Source organism: Pelophylax lessonae (assembly GCF_965119305.1).
Source record: "Pelophylax lessonae genome assembly, chromosome: 11".
Classification (NCBI taxonomy): Eukaryota; Metazoa; Chordata; class Amphibia; order Anura; family Ranidae; genus Pelophylax; species Pelophylax lessonae.
Window position 1 is genome coordinate 43,940,491 of NC_138778.1, and position 18,922 is coordinate 43,959,412.

Below are 18,922 nucleotides of genomic sequence, written 5' to 3' on the forward strand. Positions count from 1 at the left end.
TATACGCTGCCGCCTGTTCTGTGAAAATGCCAAGTGGTCGAAATCTCTAATTATTCCTGGTGTAGAGTCAACGGAAGTGAAGTGGTTGGAGTTTTTGGCAGTACACCAGCACCTGCGCCCTCGTCTTCCTCCAGGAATTTGTTCCACCCAGGGCCTCTACACCTTCCGCACCCTCCTCCCTTGTACTGACCCTGCAAGTGAGTGCAGGACAGCGGGTGGGGGGGGGGGGGGAGAGAGAGAGACAATCATGCTTTGACACGGTCCAGTGGTCCAGAGTAACTGTGCCCAGTGAGTATGTTCTAAGGCCCCATAACCCCTGAGCATTTTTTAGCTTAAAGTGGAGCTCCACCCAAAAGAGTAAGTTCCACTTTAAGCGCTCCTCTCCCCCGAATATGCCACATTTGGCATGTCCTTTTTTTGGGGAGGGGGGAGGGGTTTACCAGGTACCTAGTTTTGACCGGTACCTGCTCCCTCCTCCCTCTTTGTAATCTTCCGGGGCACATCAGAGGTCACAGAAGATTGCCCAAACCAATGGGGAGGCGCTCTGTGGCTTATGCATGCGCAGTGCGCACCAGGCTATGAACCCACGAGCTGTTACAGCTGGGTGCCCACACTTGCAATGGCGGTGCTGCGGAGGGGGAGCGAAGTGGGGCTTCGGGCGGCTGCACCGTGGGACAAGTGAGTGTTAAAAGTCAGCAGCTACACTTTTTTTGTAGCTGCTGACTTTTCCTAAACACAAAAATTAGTGGAAGTTATAAAATGCTCAACACTAAATATGGAATTGTTTTAAATGGTGCATGTTCTCACCTGAGCGTTCAGTACTTGTTGTAGATGCAAGTACAGGAGCTTCTTTTCTGACAGATTTTTTATTTTTTTGCCCCATAGGCTTCAATGGGAGCACTTTTTTTTTTTTAATAAAATAAATAAATAAATTTTTTGCAAAGTGTGTGTGTGTGGGGCAAAACCAGCAATCCTGCCCCAAAAAAGATGGGTACTTTACTGAAGACAATGAATAAATCTCAGGCTGTGCTCAGTTATTTATTCATTTTTATACTTCAGTAGATGCGCTTTGAGTCGTGTTTTGAACACCAACTTCTGTATTGCAAGGAACACGACATCTAATAAAGAACAGCTGTCGGTGCTTTTATCTTTCAATCTAAATTGGTGTCCTAAAACAACTGAAGTATTTTTCAGAACTTCTCGGTACTCCGTGTGCTGTGTAAGTTGCTCAAAACAAGCAGTTGTTATATGAAGTGTGTAGAGCACATGATCTACTGAACTTTACAAGTAAAACAGAAATCTAAAAAATCAATAAAATCTGTAAACTTTCAAAACCATTGCAATGTTTTTTGTTTTTTTTGGGGGGATTTTTTTACATTTTTGTTTAAAAATACAATGAACAGGGTTCATACGGTCCTGGAAATCCTGGAAAAGTTTTGGAATTTTTAGATGACACTTTCCAGGCCTGGAAAGGTCATGGAAAATTAGGAAACACACTAGGTTTTGGAAAAGTCATGGAATTAAATTACTGTGGAGGAGCGGGGAGCGGATGCTTAATTATTTTATGATAATTATATTGCCACATACTGTATTTACATTTCGCTGTATTAGCGTCCTTCCGGGTCCGCGGTATGCGCGTGCTGTCATTGGCCAGCTGCAGCTGAAGAGATGACCCAATCAGGTAGCAGGGAGGGCTGGCCGCGGTTTGCCTGGAGACACTGTGACTGGCTAGCAGCAGCAGTAATAGCCGGGAGATTATCAACCAATGAGGCAGCGGAAGCGTCACTGGAGGGCGGGCCGGCTGCATGAACGTGATGATGACGTGGAAGGGGGCGGTAACCGTTTCGGGTTTATAGCCACGGGTCTAGCCATGCTAAAGGTTCAAAGCACCAGTCTGCAGCTGCGTGCTTGACAGCTTCCAATCCGATCGTTGGCTTTTTCTCCCGTGCGACTGAAGTGACACCGGCTCCCAGCTGCGGCAGCGGTGCTTCCATCTCATCCACTGTAAAACAAGGGACCATTTTGAGTCATGCAGTATCCAGAAATGAAACCCTAACTGCAGAGGGTACTGTACACTACAAAGATTGTCATTTAGGCCTCTTGCACACGATACTCCTGTTTGAGCATCTCCTTTTTCAGCCGTAATTTTAGTCTCCTTGAAATGCGCGCATTTTCACGCAAATTCGCACCTCTGAATATGCAAATTTTTTTTCAGATCAACAGTATGGGATCGTGTGCGTTCATTTGCATGTAAATGCGCGCATTAGGCGTAATTTACTGTTCCAAAATGCAGATTTTTCTATTTTGTTCTTACTGAAGAATACGCAGCGCTCATTTACACGGCTGTGTGCATAGGCACATTAGAATGAATGGGCTCTATTTTAGCCAAGAAAAAATTTTTAAGCTGCAGTGTGCAAGGGGCCTTATTTTAGTAAAAATATGCTGGGTGTGACATGGATTTTCTTCTTATTTAACATGTATACATAGACATTTCATGAAAAATTAGGTCATGAATATTTACGTGAAGTCATGGAAAAGTCATGGAATTTTATTGGTGAAAATGTGTATGAACCCTGAATGAAATGATCTTAAAATATTAATGGACTTTTCAGTAACTTTAGAAGTCTGTGTGAATAAATTAATAACCAGTTACAAACAGTTTAATTTATAAATTAACTTATGTCTGTTATTACAAGTAGTCCTTGTGCTCCAATTAGGAGATTCTGCCTAGGCTGTGATGTATTGAGGCTTTTGCTGCGGGCAGGGGAAAGCTTTCCCCCATCTCCCTTATCGATCAGACTGCAAAACTGTTTGGAAACCTTTTGATATGAAATCTGAACAAAGCATATCTCTCTATAGCAGGGTTATGCAAACTGTGGCCCTCCCCAGATGTTGCAGAACTACAAGTCCCATGAGGCATAGTAAGACTGACAGCCACCAACATGACAGGCAGAGACACAATGGGACTTGTAGTTTTGCAACAGCTGGAGGGCCACAGTCTGCATATCCCTGCTCTATAGTAGTGTTTCAATCCGGAACACTATAGGGTTTTATTTACTAAAGATGGAGTGCAAAAATCAGGTGCACTACTGCATGGAAACCAATCAGCTTCCAGGTTTTATTGCCAAAGCCTAGTTCCGCAAGCTGTTAGAAACCAACTTGGCTACCATGCAGTTTTAGAAAATCTGCTAGAAAACGCATCCAATACAAATGTAAAAAATCAATTTCTTCATCAATTTAGGCCAATATGTACTCTGCTACATGTTTTTGGTGTTAAAAAAAAATTCCTATAAGCATATATTGATAGGTTTGTGTGACACTTTTTGGGGATCAGTGACACTAATATTGGTCAGCGCTAAATATATGCATTGTCACTATACTAATAACACTGGCAGGAAAGGAGTTAACATTAGGGGCGTTTAAATGGCAAATGTGTTCCTAGGGAGTGCTTACTAGAGGTGTGGGGGTGCTTGTATGGTGAGAAGGCAGAGATCTGTGTTCCTGCTTTGGCAGAAACACAGGATCACTACCTCCCCCTTCTCACAGAACAGCGATCTGCTTTGTACGTAGGCAGACCCCTGTTCTTTCTCTCAGCAATGATTAGTGGGTCCCAGCGGTCATTGCCTCCCCTGGACCCGCTGATTGGCTCCCGTTGTGTTCAATGACAGCGGGGTGGCGCGCCCCAGACCCGCAAGAGCAGGATCATGTAGTGGTACATGATCCTGCACAGAGAAGCTGTTTTGCTGCCATATTTGTACAGTATACGGTCAGCAAGTGATTAAAGAGAAGACTGCAGATAAACAGGTGCAGCTTGTGGAGGAGTGGTTTCGTCTCTGGTTATCACCTGCGACCAGGCACTTCACTGGATATTCAGCCAGCCACAGCCCACGTGGCACCTCATGGTAAAGAACTCCCTAAGGATCTGAAAAAGTGTTGTTGCTCTACATAAAGATTGCCTATGCTATAAGATTACCCTGAAACTAAGCTGCAGCACAGTGGCCAAGACCATACAGCAGTTTAGCGGGACAGGTTCCACTCAGAACAGGCCTCACCATGGTCCACCAAAGAAGTGTAAGTGCATGATGTTAGCGTCGTATCCAAAGACTGTATTTGGTAAATAGACGTAGGAGTGCTGCCAGCATTGCTGCAGAGGTTGAAGAGGTGGGGGAGGGGGTCAGCCTGTCAGTGCTCAGTCCATACGTCGCACGCTACATCAAATTGGTCTGCATGACTGTCGTCCCAAAAGGAAGCCTCTTCTAAAGATGATACACAAAGAACCCTGCAAACAGTTTGCTGAAGACGAGCAGACTAAGGACATGCATTGCTGGAACCATGTCCTGTGGTCTGATGAGAACAAGAGAAACTTATTTGGTTCAGATGGTGCCAAGCGTGTGTGGCACCAACCAGGTGAGGAGTACAAAGACAAGTGTGTCTTGCCTACAGTCAAGCATTGTGGTGGGAGTGTCATGGTCTGGCACTAGGGAGCCACAGTTAATTGAGGGAACCATGAATGCCAACATGTACTGTGACATGCTGAAGCAGAGCATGATCCCCCCCCCCTTCAGAGACTGGGCCGCAGGTCAGAATTCCATCATAATGACCCCAAACACACCTCCAAGACTACCACTGCCTTGCTAAAGAAGCTGAGGGTAAAGGTGATGGACTGGCCAAACATGTCTCCAGACCTAAACCCTATTGAGCATCTGTGGGGCATCCTCAAAGGTGGAGAAGCGCAAGGTCTCGAACATCCACCAGCTCCGTGATGTCATGGAGGAGTAGAAGACTCCAGTGGCAACCTGTGAAGCTCTGGTGAACTCCATGCCCAAGAGGGTTGTCAGTGCTGGGAAATAATGGTGGCCACACAAAATATTGACACTTTGGGCCCAATTTGGACATTTCAAATTGGGGATGTACTCACTTTTGTTGCCAGCGGTTTAGACATTATTGGCTGTGTTGAGTTATTTTGAGGGGAAAGCAAATTTACACTGTTATACAAGCTGTACATTCACTACTTTACATTGTAGCAAAGTGTAATTTCTTCAGTGTTGTCACATGAAGATATAATAAAAAAATGTGAGGGATGTACTCACTTTTGTGAGATACTGTATATCTCTATCTGACAGAGCTTTCTTTTGGTGATATTTGTTCACCAATGGGGTCTTTATTTTATAATAAAGCACAAAAAATACAAAGCACAAATGCAGGAAATCTGGAACCTCTCGGTACAATGATCTGTGACAGCTTGTGCTACAGCCCGGCCACTAAGGCTAGTGACTAGGAGGACGTCCATATGATGTCCACTCAGAACCAGAAAGCTCCCGCTCGGATGTAGTTTTTCTCCATAAGCCAGGCGGGAAGCAGTTTATCAAATGTCTGGTTAAGCCTCGTACACACGCACCGATTGTTGGCCGACCGATCGGCCGTCTTTTGTCCAGTGTTGTTGTGTTGGTTGAAATGTGCTCTAGACTGCACACGAATTTTGTCGGCCAACAACAACCAACTGCAGAAGTGATGTCATGTTCTGGATTACTTTCCGTGTTTTTTTTCTTCTCTGAGCATGCCCAGTCTTGCTTATCTAAATTTTGTTGGCCGAAATCTGTACTGACTGACAAACAATCGGCCGTTCTGGTGACGGCCAACAAAAATTTTATAGCATGCACACCAGATTTTGTTCGGCCGAAAAGTCGCAGTCGGTTGTCGGAAGCATCATACTAACAAGCTGACAATCGGCCGATCGGACGTTGGCCGGAAATTTACGGCCAACAATCGGTGCGTGTGTACGAGGCTTTAGGGTAATTACTGCAATGCTAGCCTAAGTGCAATCCTGTCATGCCAACTTTGTAGGAAAATGAACTTTAAAATACATGCCTCTAAGGCTAAAAAAAAAAAACCTTATATAGTAGCACATTTTTTTTTTTTTGTCACAACTATGTAGTATTGCCTGGGGCATTTCCACTTGTCACTTTCTGCACATGGCTAGATTACAAGACACCACACACTAAAAAGCCTTCACTTTTTGTTCTGTGTTAACTGAACATTTTTCAAATTTTTAGCACAGGTAAACTGTAGCTAAGGAGTAATTTATTAAAATGATTGCCCGAACAACAACAAAAAATTTAATAAAATTTATGAGCATTTTAAACTGCCAGTTACCATATTTTCATGCACATATAACCTGAAGTAATGTGTTTAAACTCAGCTAGGGTAAATAACTGAATCGGACTTGGTATAAGTTTCAGAAGATCCTTGAAAAGTAGAAAATGGCAGGTACAACAGTTCTCATGTTTAGAATTCCATGACGGAACTACATTTTGGATTTTGAGTGGTTACCCAAAACTGCTATGTTCAAGGCATGTGAAATACAATAAATCTTCCCGACCAGTGAAACTATAAACAGTAGTTGTGCACAATCCAGACACTAGATCAGGGGTCCTCAAACTATGGCCCTCCAGTTGTTCAGGAACTACAACTCCCATCATGCATAGTCATGTCTGAGAATGTCAGTTTTACAATGCCTCATGGGATGTGTAGTTCCACAACAGCTGCAGGGCCGTAGTTTGAGGATTCCTCCACTAGATCAATAAAAATATAAAAATGCAGCGCTATAAACAAATGATATAGTGAACCTATGGAAGTCTATATAAAGTGGAGCTCCACCCAAAAGTGGAACTTGCGCTTATCTAATTTGGCACCTTGCGGGGGGGGGGGGGAGCAGGTACCCATCCCCACTTCTGGTGGCCTCAGCTGTGGCAAAGTACGTCGCAGGTCCAGCCCCCTCATTTGCCCGCCTCCGAACCATTCAGAATGTGCAGCGCGCTTTACATGTGCAATAAGGAACCAGTTGTGACCCCGCAAGGCTTCACTGCCGGGTTCCCCTACCAGCAATGGCGGCAGCAGAACCCGACAGCTGCTGAAAATTACTCCATTTTTTTTTTTCTGGGACAGAACTCCTTTTAAGTAAAATCCCATTGAGTGTCAAAATGACAAAGATCCCACACTCCGTGAATAGTGATGAAAGATATTGGAGGGGGACACTAGTTTGTGATCCCACACTGTGCTTTACTGTATGTAATGTAACCCCACTAAGGGTGGTCTCACTCGCTATATTAAATGGATAAACTGAGATCCGGATCACTGGGACATCCCCGAGATCCGGATCACTGGGACATCCCCGAGATCCGGATCACTGGGACATCCCCGAGATCCGGATCACTGGGACATCCCCGAGATCCGGATCACTGGGACATCCCCGAGATCCGGATCACTGGGACATCCCCGAGATCCGGATCACTGGGACATCCCCGAGATCCGGATCACTGGGACATCCCCGAGATCCGGATCACTGGGACATCCCCGAGATCCGGATCACTGGGACATCATTTCCTCCAGCCGGGCAAATGGCACCTTGGTGTCCTATACATAAATTGTGTCCTCACACCACAGCATGTGCACCAAAGGCAAAACGGCCCACATAGCGTAAGACTGCAAATTTATTCAATAAAGAGTAACACTCACTTCTGCGGCTTCAAAACAAGCGTGTAATGGTGACAATGGTTTGTCCAGTAGTCAAAATGGCTGACCTTAACTGCGCATGCATGGTAGTGTGTACGTAGCTATGCTCACATGCTACCACGCATGTACGGTCAATGTCAGCTATTTTGACTACTGGACAAACAGTTGTCGCCATTACGTGCTTGTTTTGCGGAAGTGAGTCTTTTTATTGAATACATTTTATCTCGACGTTCTTGCGTTGTGAGACGTTTTTATTACATGATACCCGGCCTCCTTAGCGTTCCTTTGGTGCACATGCTGTGGTGCGAGGACGCAATTTATGCATATGACTTCATGGTACCATGAATAACTGTCAGTTGCGTGCGCTCTTAACTGAGCGGTCAAGCTGTCAAATGGCTGGTGTCATACTGATCCCAAGTGCAGTGCCATGGCAGCTGCAGAACACACTGAAGTTAGATGGCACCTTCCTTGGCTGTAAACGGATAGGAGGGTTTAGTTCTACTTCATAGCCAAACTAAGCAATAGATTACATTTTAAAGGGTAAGCTCACCTTTCTGAACATGTTACACCCATATTTAAGGTGTAACATGTTCAATATCCAACCCCCCATTGTCCTTGTGCCTGGGATCTTCTCCTCATATTCCAATGCCACAATTCAGACTGCGGCAATGCAGGCTCCACCTATACAGCCGCGTCATTGATTCACAGATCCTTTGCGACTGTCTGCTTGTAGTTCTCAAAAGATCAAGAAAAGATTTACCCATGGGACTTTGAGAATGGTGCTTCATAAAATGATACATTAAGTATATAAAAAATAAAAATGTATTTCATTTTTACAGTGCATACATTTCATCATAAAAGGTAGATCACCAGTACATATTAAAGATGCTGACTTAATTGTTGAGACATTGAATTTATAGTTGAACAGAGCTATAATCTCTATGCGTTTCGTGGTGCAACGCCCACTTCATCAGGAGACCGCTAAGGTTGGTTTAGTAAATATCTGTGTAAAAATCGTGTCATAATAAAGGTAACCAATTTGACATTTGAATGTTTAAAATGGAACAAAAAGCTTTTATATTTAAATTAGTTTAATCAGTTTGAATTGAAAAAGTCCAGTGATGTGCTTTAGGTATACTCACATTGGGGTAGGTACCCTCTAAAAAGGACCACAAAAATATAGGCCAATAGATGGAATCAAATGACACCTGGATCCTTGCACTGTGGGAGGACCACCACAGCAGAGTTACCAACCAGGCGCCGAGGGTGGTAAATAAACCTAGGGAGGGGCACAAAAGGGGCCCCCACTGCAATACCCCTGAAGGGGGGAAAAGGGTGGATGGGAAAGTCCCAGGCAGTCTCTGACTCTCGGAGTCCCGGGTGCAACATTATGACTTCGCGTCTGGCCTGCCAGTTGTAAATACTGCCGTGATCTGGGCTGGAAAATCAAGATTTTTTTTTTGTTTAATTTCAGGCTTTCCAGCCTGTAGGAGAGATCTGAGGTCTTATTGACCCCAGATATCGCCATAAAGAGGACCTTTTGCACTATTCCTATTACAAGGGATACTTGCATTCCTTGTAATAGGAGTAAAAGGGATTACAAAAAAAAAAAATTAAAGGGAAGTGTAAAAATAACAAAGAAAAAAGCAGAAGTGAACGCATACGTACGTTGCGCCCACATATGTAAACTGAGTTTAATCTACACATGTGAGGTATAGTCACGAACGATGGAGGAAGAGCAACAATTCTAGCCCAAGACCTCCTCTGTAACTTTAAACAGGTAACCTGTAAACATTTTTAAAAGCGTTGCCTATGATGAAGTGACATTTTGCGCCATTCCAAAAGTGTGCGCAGTTTTAAAGTGAAACATATTTATCTATTTACTCGGTATAACATCCTTCACATTTTTATAGAAAAAAAATTAGGCTAGCTTTTGTGTGTTTGTGTGTTTGTGTGTTTGTGTGTGTGTTTTGGGAAGAGGGGGAAAAAAAAGCTTTTGAAATATTGCTGTGCAAATGCAGTATGACATAAAAAGTTGCAACGACTGCCATTTTATTCCCTAGGGACTCTGCTAGAAAAAAAAAAAAAAACCATATATAGCTTTTGGGGGGTTCGGAGTAATTTTCTAGAAAAACTATTTTTACATGTAGGAGCGGAGTGCCAGAATTCGCCTGGTATGGAAGTGGTTAATTGGGAAATCCAACAGCAGCATATGCTCGAATCCCCTTTGCTTACCTGCTGGTCTATTTAGTTAGTGGGAATATTACCTGGTACTCCGCCTATAGCTCATCTATACCAGAATATGGGAATCGGTCCCTTTGTTCCATGTGATGGTGCTTGATTAGATGCCCAGACACCGTGGGGAAAGTGTGCCCATCACATGTGTGCACTTCACATATTCCCCCATCTTGGCTGCCATTACTGAACAGAATTGTGAGAATTCAGGAGAAATTATAGTGAACGTGTTGCGTTTCCTTGCTTGGGCAAAGCAAAACGGGTTCTTTTTAGTGGACAAAAAAGGGAAAAAAAAAAAAAGCAAAGCTTTTTATATACTGTACTTGTATTGAGAAACAGGGAAGGGAGAGGTAAAGTGCAGTTGCTCAATTAAACAGGAAGTCCCGCATACTTTGTCATGAAGAAAAATGTATGCAAACACATACCTTACCTAAAACTATAAATAGAAATGTACTACTCTTCTTTTCATAAAGTTTTGCGTTTTCAAGTCTCCTAGATGTGCTTTTAAAATGTAGATTTTTATTTATTTTTTTTAATGAAGACCTTGATAATTTTGGGTTGTTTTCATTCTTATATAAAATGCAAGTTGCTGGGACTGTAGTCAGGAAATAAAGCCCTGCTAGATCACTTCAGGCTGGCCCCGTTAGCTATGCCTGCAATGTAAAACCATTAAAAATAAGTGTCTATATTGTTTAAAATCCAGTAATGCACTCTCACCCTACTCTGCACATGCTCAGTTGCTCTTCCTTTTTTTTTTTTTTTGGCACTGTGCTGAAAATAAGAGCCACTAGAGGCTGATCTGATAGCCTAAAGATTTACTGCTGCTCTGCGCTTCAGCAAAAATGGCAGTCTTTCTTTTCTTTTCTTTTCTTTTCTTTTCTTTTCTTTCTTTCTTTCTTTCTTTCTTTCTTTTCTTTTCTTTTCTTTTCTTTTCTTTTCTTTTCTTTCTTTCTTTCTCTCTTTCTCTCTTTCTTTCTTTCTCTTTCTCTCTTTCTTTCTCTTCTTTCTTTCTTTCTCTTTCTCTCTTTCTTTCTCTTCTTTCTTTCTTTCTCTTTCTCTCTTTCTTTCTCTTCTTTCTTTCTTTCTCTTTCTCTCTTTCTTTCTCTTCTTTCTTTTCTTTTCCTTCTTTTTCTTCTCTTCTTTCTTTTCTTTTCCTTTTTCTTCTCTTCTTTCTTTTCTTTTCCTTCTTTTTTCTTCTCTTCTTTCTTTTCTTTTCCTTCTTTTTTCTTCTCTTCTTTCTTTTCTTTTCCTTCTTTTTCTTCTCTTCTTTCTTTTCTTTTCCTTCTTTTTCTTCTCTTCTTTCTTTTCTTTTCCTTCTTTTTCTTCTCTTCTTTCTTTTCTTTTCCTTCTTTTTCTTCTCTTCTTTCTTTTCTTTTCCTTCTTTTTCTTCTCTTCTTTCTTTTCTTTTCCTTCTTTTTCTTCTCTTCTTTCTTTTCTTTTCCTTCTTTTTCTTCTCTTCTTTCTTTTCTTTTCCTTCTTTTTCTTCTCTTCTTTCTTTTCTTTTCCTTCTTTTTCTTCTCTTCTTTCTTTTCTTTTCCTTCTTTTTCTTCTCTTCTTTCTTTTCTTTTCCTTCTTTTTCTTCTCTTCTTTCTTTTCTTTTCCTTCTTTTTCTTCTCTTCTTTCTTTTCTTTTCCTTCTTTTTCTTCTCTTCTTTCTTTTCTTTTCCTTCTTTTTCTTCTCTTCTTTCTTTTCTTTTCCTTCTTTCTTTTTCTCTTTCTTTCTTCTTCGCTTTTGCTTTTAATGTCCATAGTCTGGGTACAGGTGCCCTTAAGCTTTTATGATCCGCAAAGAGCAGCACATTGAGACACCCTGACTGAAACAGTCCCACCTTCACACTCCACTGATCTTGCTTATGGGATCCATGACCCACGACTCTCAGTGATGGTTACATCCCGTGTTACAAGTCTCCCTCTCATGACCGTACTCCTCCAAATCTGTCCCCAGGCCATGTTAATGGACTTGTAGAAGTCAATGGGAGTGTAATGCACAGATGTGACCAGCAGAATGGGCCATGCGACATGAGATCTAATCGGTCCCCAAAAGGCCACAGGTGATGGGTCTCTAAGTATAAATGCTGTCGAAATACAACAGCCGGTAGGGACAATACCTCCATCCTCACTATTTAGCATTAATAGGGGAATGAGAAATTTTCTCTCCTTTTTAGCCTCGCAGCACTATTAAAAAACTCCTGCTGATTTACATTAGAAGGCTTTCAGACAGGTGACCCATGCTGGGATTAGTGTAGAATCTTAACTTCCCAAAATTACCTGTCCAGTATTACAATTCATTTTTGCCAGCAAATCAACCCTAATGAAGGGGGATCTGTAAGCTCCTGAAACATGTTTGTTTACCTTTGATGTTTTAAAGCCTAAAACCCATACTAAAATGAATTCATTGGTGTAGTGCGCTTACTCTTACAGTACCCTGCATACATTAGAAGGCTGGCGGGCGGCCCTGATTCTGCTTTTTTTTAGAAATGAGCCGTACTTTCAGTGCCTCTTGGAGGCAAATAAGATGAATTTGGGTTAAAGTATATCTAAAGCTAAAACAACCTGCATTAACTCCATTAAATGGTAAGAGGTTAGAACCTCTGTCACATTTCTGTTGCAGTCCGTGCCCATGTTAGGGATACCTATACACTGAATTTGTCCTGGTGACCATGATTTCGGTACAGGGGGTGGGGGGGGGGGGATCTAAGTTGTGAGTTGGCACCAGAATAGGAAAAAAGGGAAATCTTAAGTGATGGGTGTCCTAAGGAGATTTCTTCACTTCAATGACTTCCTTCACTTCTGTTGTCTATGGGACAAGAAGGGAAAGGTTCTCGATAGAGCGTAGATTACTGTTCTACTGGATTTATAGAGCACTAACAGTTTGGGCATTGCTTTACATCAAGAGGGCACACATTACGCTTACAAAAGCATTCAATACAGGAGGAATCAGAGGGACCTGCTCGTTGGAGCGTCCAAGCTAGAAGGGAGGATCAAGTAAAACCAAAAGGTAATAACTATGGGGTATGAGCTGATGGAGCAAATAAAAAGTACAGTTGTTAGGTGGATGCAGGATAGGCTTTTCTGAAGTTTTTCGGAATCGCCTTAAAGTGGATAATTTGGAGATAGTCAGTCAGACAGGTTGTGGTAGGGAATTCTAAAGGATGGGAGAGGCTGGAGGCAAGCATGGAAGGAGGTGAAAGGGAACTAGAGGGCAGGTGGTCTTGGGAGGAACGAAGACAACAGTTTGGATGGTATTTTGAGACTAGGCTAGTGATGTGTTGCCGGGGGTGGGGGGGGGGGCACAAGTTGTGAAATGCTTTGCAAGTTATTATTCATATTTAATTTGTTGGGTGAGTGACAGCCATTAGAGGGATTGGCAGAGAGGGGTAGCAGACGCTAAGTGATTTGTAAAGTTGATGAGATGATCACAAAAGTAACAACTTACCATTCTTTTCTCTAACCAAAACGGTACAGCAGGGGATTGACTTTAGATATTTATACTGTAAACTCTTACTAAGAAACGCCCCACTGTCCTTGCGTGTGTTTTTTGACAATTATCACTCAAAGCGACTAAAGTCTCAATCTTTTCCTATAGAGGTGGCAAGTATAACAGGTTAGCTATTTTTATACAGTTTTTTTGCACAGAGCAGCCTGGATCCTTCTCTTCTTGGGTTCCTCTTCTGCTCTCCTGGTCCCTCCCTCCTTTTCAGTGCCCCCACAGCAAGCAGCAGAGTCACAGCTCAGTGTGTTCATTCAGACATGAAGCCCCATCCCCTCTCTCCTGATTGGCTAACTGACTTTGTTTAACAGCAGTGACAGCCAATGGTGCTGCTGCTGTGTCTCAGCCAATCAGGAGGGAGAATCTCAGATGGCTGAGACACTCGTGGACAGAGGACAATCCTGTAAGTGTTAGAGGGGCTTCTGCACACAGAAGGTTTTTATCTTCTTGCATTAAGATGAAAAACCTTCTGACTTTACAACTCCTTTTAAAGCTCAGCTATTTGTAGGCCTGAGTGTGGTGATGCAATATAAGTTGTACTATAAATTTCAACTAGTGTAAGCCCATTGACAGCCCTGGATGACCTTTACTTGTTGGCCCGTGTATGTCTAGTTTAACTTGAAACAAGATCCTGGGAGTTGAGCCAGTCAGCAAGGACATCCCATGTAGGTCATCATTAGGATCATACGGAGACTGATGTAAAGAAACTAGTCCACAATATTCTGGTACCCGTAATCATTGTAATATTTAACAGTTAATATGCATTCCATATCTACGTACAATGTTTTGGCTAGGATTGTAAAATCTCACTACCAATACATGCTAGATGTTTGTGAGATCATTTATTTCTGTATTCTTCTAATATCCTTCTCTTCACCTGGCAGACTCCCATAAACATAAGAAAGACAAGGAGCATCGTCACAAAGAACACAAGAAGGACAAAGACCGTGAAAAATCCAAACACAATAACAGGTAATTGCACTAGGTGCAAAAATCTTTGCAATTGAGAAGTTTTTTTCTTTATTCTTTATCAATGTATAGGCCAGGTCTTATCGGTAGGTAGGAATTATTTTTTTTTTTCCCCGGAAAAAAGACAGCAGCAGTGAAAACTGCCCATGATGTAGTGGAGACAACAGGAGAAATCTTTAGAAGAAGAAAGGGGGAATAAAAAAAAAAATGAGGTCTGGACAAGTGGATTTCAGGCTATTAAAAATCAAAAATATATGGGATTTGTAGTGCGCATAGAGCAGCGCGCATGACCACAGCTAGCAGGTACTGCTTGTTTCAAACAGGCAAGGATATGGAAAAGGAGAAGCTTGGCACTCATGGAAGGGAATTTGGAGGCAGTGGGTATGTCTGGATTAATCTATTTAATGGCCTTGTAAGATAGATATTTTTTTTTTTTCCCACTTAACTTAGCCTTTTTGTAGCCTTCCCTCCTCGAGGAGTCTATGTATTTCTTAGTCAGGGAAAAAATAACGGTGCGGATTGCAGAGTTATTTGCCAGGCCTATGCATGCACTCTCCATTCATTCCTGTTAGGCAAGTACAAAAGCTCACTACAAATGAATGGGAAGTGCAGATCACTTTTTTTTTTTTTTTTCTTTTGACCCTCAGCCTAAGGCTAAACCCTAAGAGCCGGTTGACACTACTCCGACTTGGGACGTGACTTGTGTGCCCTCAAGTCGCCCCAAGTCTCTTGTCATTACAAATTCAATGTAAATGAATGAGAGCCGTCTTAATATGCACTACTGAAGTCGCTCCGACTTCAGAAAAGGTTCCTGTACTACTTCAAGGCGATCTCTATCCGACTTGTGCACATAGACTTCAATGGGAGTCGCCTCTTAAGTCTGATCCTTATCTATTTTCAAGCGACTGTAATCAGACTTTCCAGGAAGAAGAAAAAGATTAGCCAGGCATTCTCCACAGACAAAGTCACGTCTCTTACAAGTCTCTTACAAGTCTCTGCTAAAATGTCGCTCCTTCATGGGGTGACTTTCTGGTTGCGGTAGTGTGAACCGGCTCTAAAACAGAAGTGAATCTTCGGAGGGGAAAAAAAAAAAACACTTCTAATGCTGGCTGTACCATGTCCAGATGGCTGCTGAGGATGCTAAAAATCTTAGTTGTATTCATGCCAAATACTACTGTCAGCTTTGATCTTGCAATTGTATTAAGCTGTAAGGATGCTGTTCAGTTTGGCTTGGGCATCTAGGTTTCAATGACTTTGGGGTACAAAAGGGTTTATCTTTTAAGTAGCATTGGATTGTTTATAATCCCATATTTTTTTTTGTGAGTTTCTCTTGGTATTCCAATATCTCCCATCTACTCAAAATCCTTTTTTTTTTCTTTACGAAGTGAGCACAAAGATCCTTCTGAAAAGAAACACAAGGACAAACATAAAGATGGTGAGAAACATCGAGAGAAGGATGGAGAAAAACATCGAGAGAAGGATGGAGAAAAACATCGAGAGAAGGATGGTGAGAAAAATCGGGAAAAGGATGGTGAGAAACATCGGGACAAAGATGCCGAGAAACATCGGGAGAAAGATGGCGAGAAACATCGGGAGAAGGATGGTGAGAAACATAGGGATAAGGAGAGCGAGAAGCACAAGGATGGTGAGAAACATCGAGACAAGGAGAGCGAGAAGCACAAGGATGGCGAAAAACATCGGGATAAAGATGGTGAGAAACATCGAGAAAAGGAAGAAAAACGCAGAGATGGGGAAAAGCATAAAGATGGAGAAAAGCATAAGGATGGGGAAAAGCATAAAGAAAAACACAGAGATAAGGAAAAAAGAAAGGAAATGAAAGAAAAGGAAAAGGTATGTGGTAGAGCGTGTAGCTTTTCCTAACCTACTAAACTGTAGATTGTGTTTTTGCCTCTGGTGGTCCATCGTTGTCTTGCATAGCCACTGAGCAAAAGCAGAAATGGGCAGTTGGTCATGTTTTGTCTCCTAGCAAGGATGCTTCCTCACACTGCAGTGCTCAATGGTGGCATTGCTGAGTAACAGCCACCCCCACTAACACAAAGGGATCATTTACCGGAGAGTACAAAATCTGGGGCAGCTGTGTATGGTAGCCAATCTGCTAACTTTAGCATGTTCAATTTAAGCTTTGACAAACAAAATCTGGAAGCTGATTGGTTTTTATGCAGAGCTGCACCAAAGTTTGCACACTCCAGTTTAGTTCATCATCCCCAATGTCTGCACAAAGTTGTATAGCAGAGAAGTGTTGTGGTGGTGTGTAATCTGCTCAAATTCTGGTGCTTGTAGACCTGCACAGCCATATTCATGCACCCTGCACAACTGCTGTAACAGAAAAGTGGGGGTAGGACTATAAGAGCCGGTTCACACTACTTCGACTTGTCAGGCGACTTGGTCGCCTGACGAGTAGCGCTCCATGCTGTGCAATTGAACCGTTCTAATCAGAGTGACTCAAGTCGCTCCGACTTAGAAAAAGGTTCCTGCACTACTTTTGGGCGAAGTCGGAGCGACTTGCATTGACTTCTATAATGAGGAAGTCCTTTGCAAGCCGCGATGAAGTCGTGGTAGTGTGAACCGGCTCTAAAAATGGAAGCTCTTCGCACAAAGTGGCTATGAACAATGGGTATAGAAAAGAATTGTGCGCCTCCCCTCCCCCTTTTTTTAAAAATACATTTTGTTGCTTTGCTACCTGCACCTTGAAGATTGAGGCCAAATGACAAAGTGTTTTGGTCAGATGAGACTAAGATTGAATTATTTGGCCTTAACAGCAAACCTTGTCTGGTGGAAATCCAATGCAGCTCACCATCCAAATAACACCATTCCTACAGTAAAACATGGAGGTGGTAATGTACTGTTATGGGGGTGTTTCTCTGCAGCAGGGAGTAGAGCGCTTGTGAGGATAGAAGGAAAATGGATGGGGAAAAAAAACTGTCAAATTCTTAGGAAAATCTGCTGCCCTCTGTCAGAAATTTTTCAATGGGAAGAAGGTTTACCTTGCAACATGACCCAAAACACACAGCAAAAATGACCACACAGTGGTTGAAGAAAGGTGAATGGCCTAGCCAGAGCCCAGACTGAAACCCCATTGAGAATCTGTGGAATAACTTGAAGACTGCAGTCCACAAAACGGTCACCATTTCATTTAACTGAACTTAAAAAAAAAAAAGAGTGGGCAAATATTGGCAAGTTAGTACTGGCATATCCCAACAGACTAAAGGCTGTAATTTAAAGCAAAAGGTGGTTCAACAAAATACTGACACAAGGGGGTGATCCTTTTTTTGGACATTATAAGTAACTACAGCTGAATAAAACAAAAACTGTGCCTGTCTACACTAAAAGGGGGGGGGGGGGGGATTATTTTCTATACTTTCTCTGACTTTACAATTGCAATCAAATGGGGTATGGTTAGCATAATTCAGGCCTTTATTATTGTAGGCTCGTTAAATATTAGAGCAGTTACATTTCATTTAGAATGGAGCTCAACATTTTATTAATCCTTTAAAACTAAAGTAAATGCAAAGGCTTTTGTATTAGGTTTGCTAATTTTAGTAAAGCTGACGGGTAGTCTCATGAAGCTAATCGGTAGATGTAGATCTCAATGGGTGGGGGGGGATTCGCAGTCTAACCTAAAAGGAGTGATTCATTTTCATTAAGATTTATGGAAATCGCTACAACTTCTGCTACAGAATTGGTGACATTGCCTGAATGTGAGAAATTTGATTTCTGTCGCACTGCTGCTAATCTCTTGTGTAGCAGATCTCTTGGAAAAAAGAGCAGTTGGACGCACTAGGCTTTAATAGGGCATACAAACTTTTAAAATCACTGGTTAGCCCTACCCTAATCTTGACAGATTTCTTTATTACAACTTTTCTAATCCTTTTCAACACAGAGGAACCCTTAAAATAACTTTCCATTCTCAGGGAACCCCTGCTAAAAAATACTAGATCTACAACTCTTGATACATCAGTGTGATAGTGGGGAAGAATGCCCCTTACCCTTGTGGTCATTGGGAAGAATTACCCCCTTATAGATGGCTGAAAAGATCCATGGTGTCAGGTGGAACTTATCTGGGAGGTAGAAATTGTTCATTGCTCAAGGAACACCTAACAACCTCTAGGGTTCCATGAAACCCTGCTCTAATAGGTGCTTGAGTGTGTTTGGGTTTTAACCTTTTAACGATTTTAAAACTTTTTGTATTGCAGCTCAAGGCCTCCATGGACAGCGTAAAAGTGAAAAAAGAAAATGGCTTCTCTAGGTAAGATGGAACATTTTGTGCCACTTCACAACCAGGCAGTTTCATCCCCTTCCTGCCCAGAGCGAGCTTTCTTTTGGTGCTATATAAATCACTGCTGGAGTTTTAAATTTTTTTGCTAAAGAAATGAAAAAAGATGGAAAAAAAATAAATTTTTTTTTTTTTCAAAATTTTGCAAAGAATCTAATTTTTTTTTTTTTCTCGATCGTTTGACAGATGCAGCTCCATCTTCATTACTAGTAGGGTTATGCTCCTCCCATCAGGAATAGGCACTAGGCAGGCAAAAAATGTAACCACACCTATGGGGGCTGTCCCTGCAGGCAAAACCCCCTCACACTCTATCATTAATCAGAATCAGTTTGTTCTGCCTAGTGTTAGGAATAGGACCTAGCTCGCCGCTGGGACTTCGGTCTTGGCTGTAACAGGGAAGATTTGGGTTTTTTTTTTTTTTTT

At 42.1% G+C, this 18,922-nt stretch overlaps 1 protein-coding gene across 1 annotated transcript in view; it reads left to right on the top strand.

Annotated features, from left to right (window-relative positions):
* Window positions 1-18,922, top strand: part of TOP1 (DNA topoisomerase I) — an 81,867-nt gene that overhangs the window by 24,575 nt on the left and 38,370 nt on the right. Inside the window, exons 3-5 of the mRNA XM_082271219.1 lie at window positions 14,121-14,208; window positions 15,591-16,056; window positions 18,426-18,472. Coding sequence (XP_082127345.1) covers window positions 14,121-14,208; window positions 15,591-16,056; window positions 18,426-18,472 — 601 coding nt within the window. The remainder of the gene's footprint in view (window positions 1-14,120; window positions 14,209-15,590; window positions 16,057-18,425; window positions 18,473-18,922) is intronic.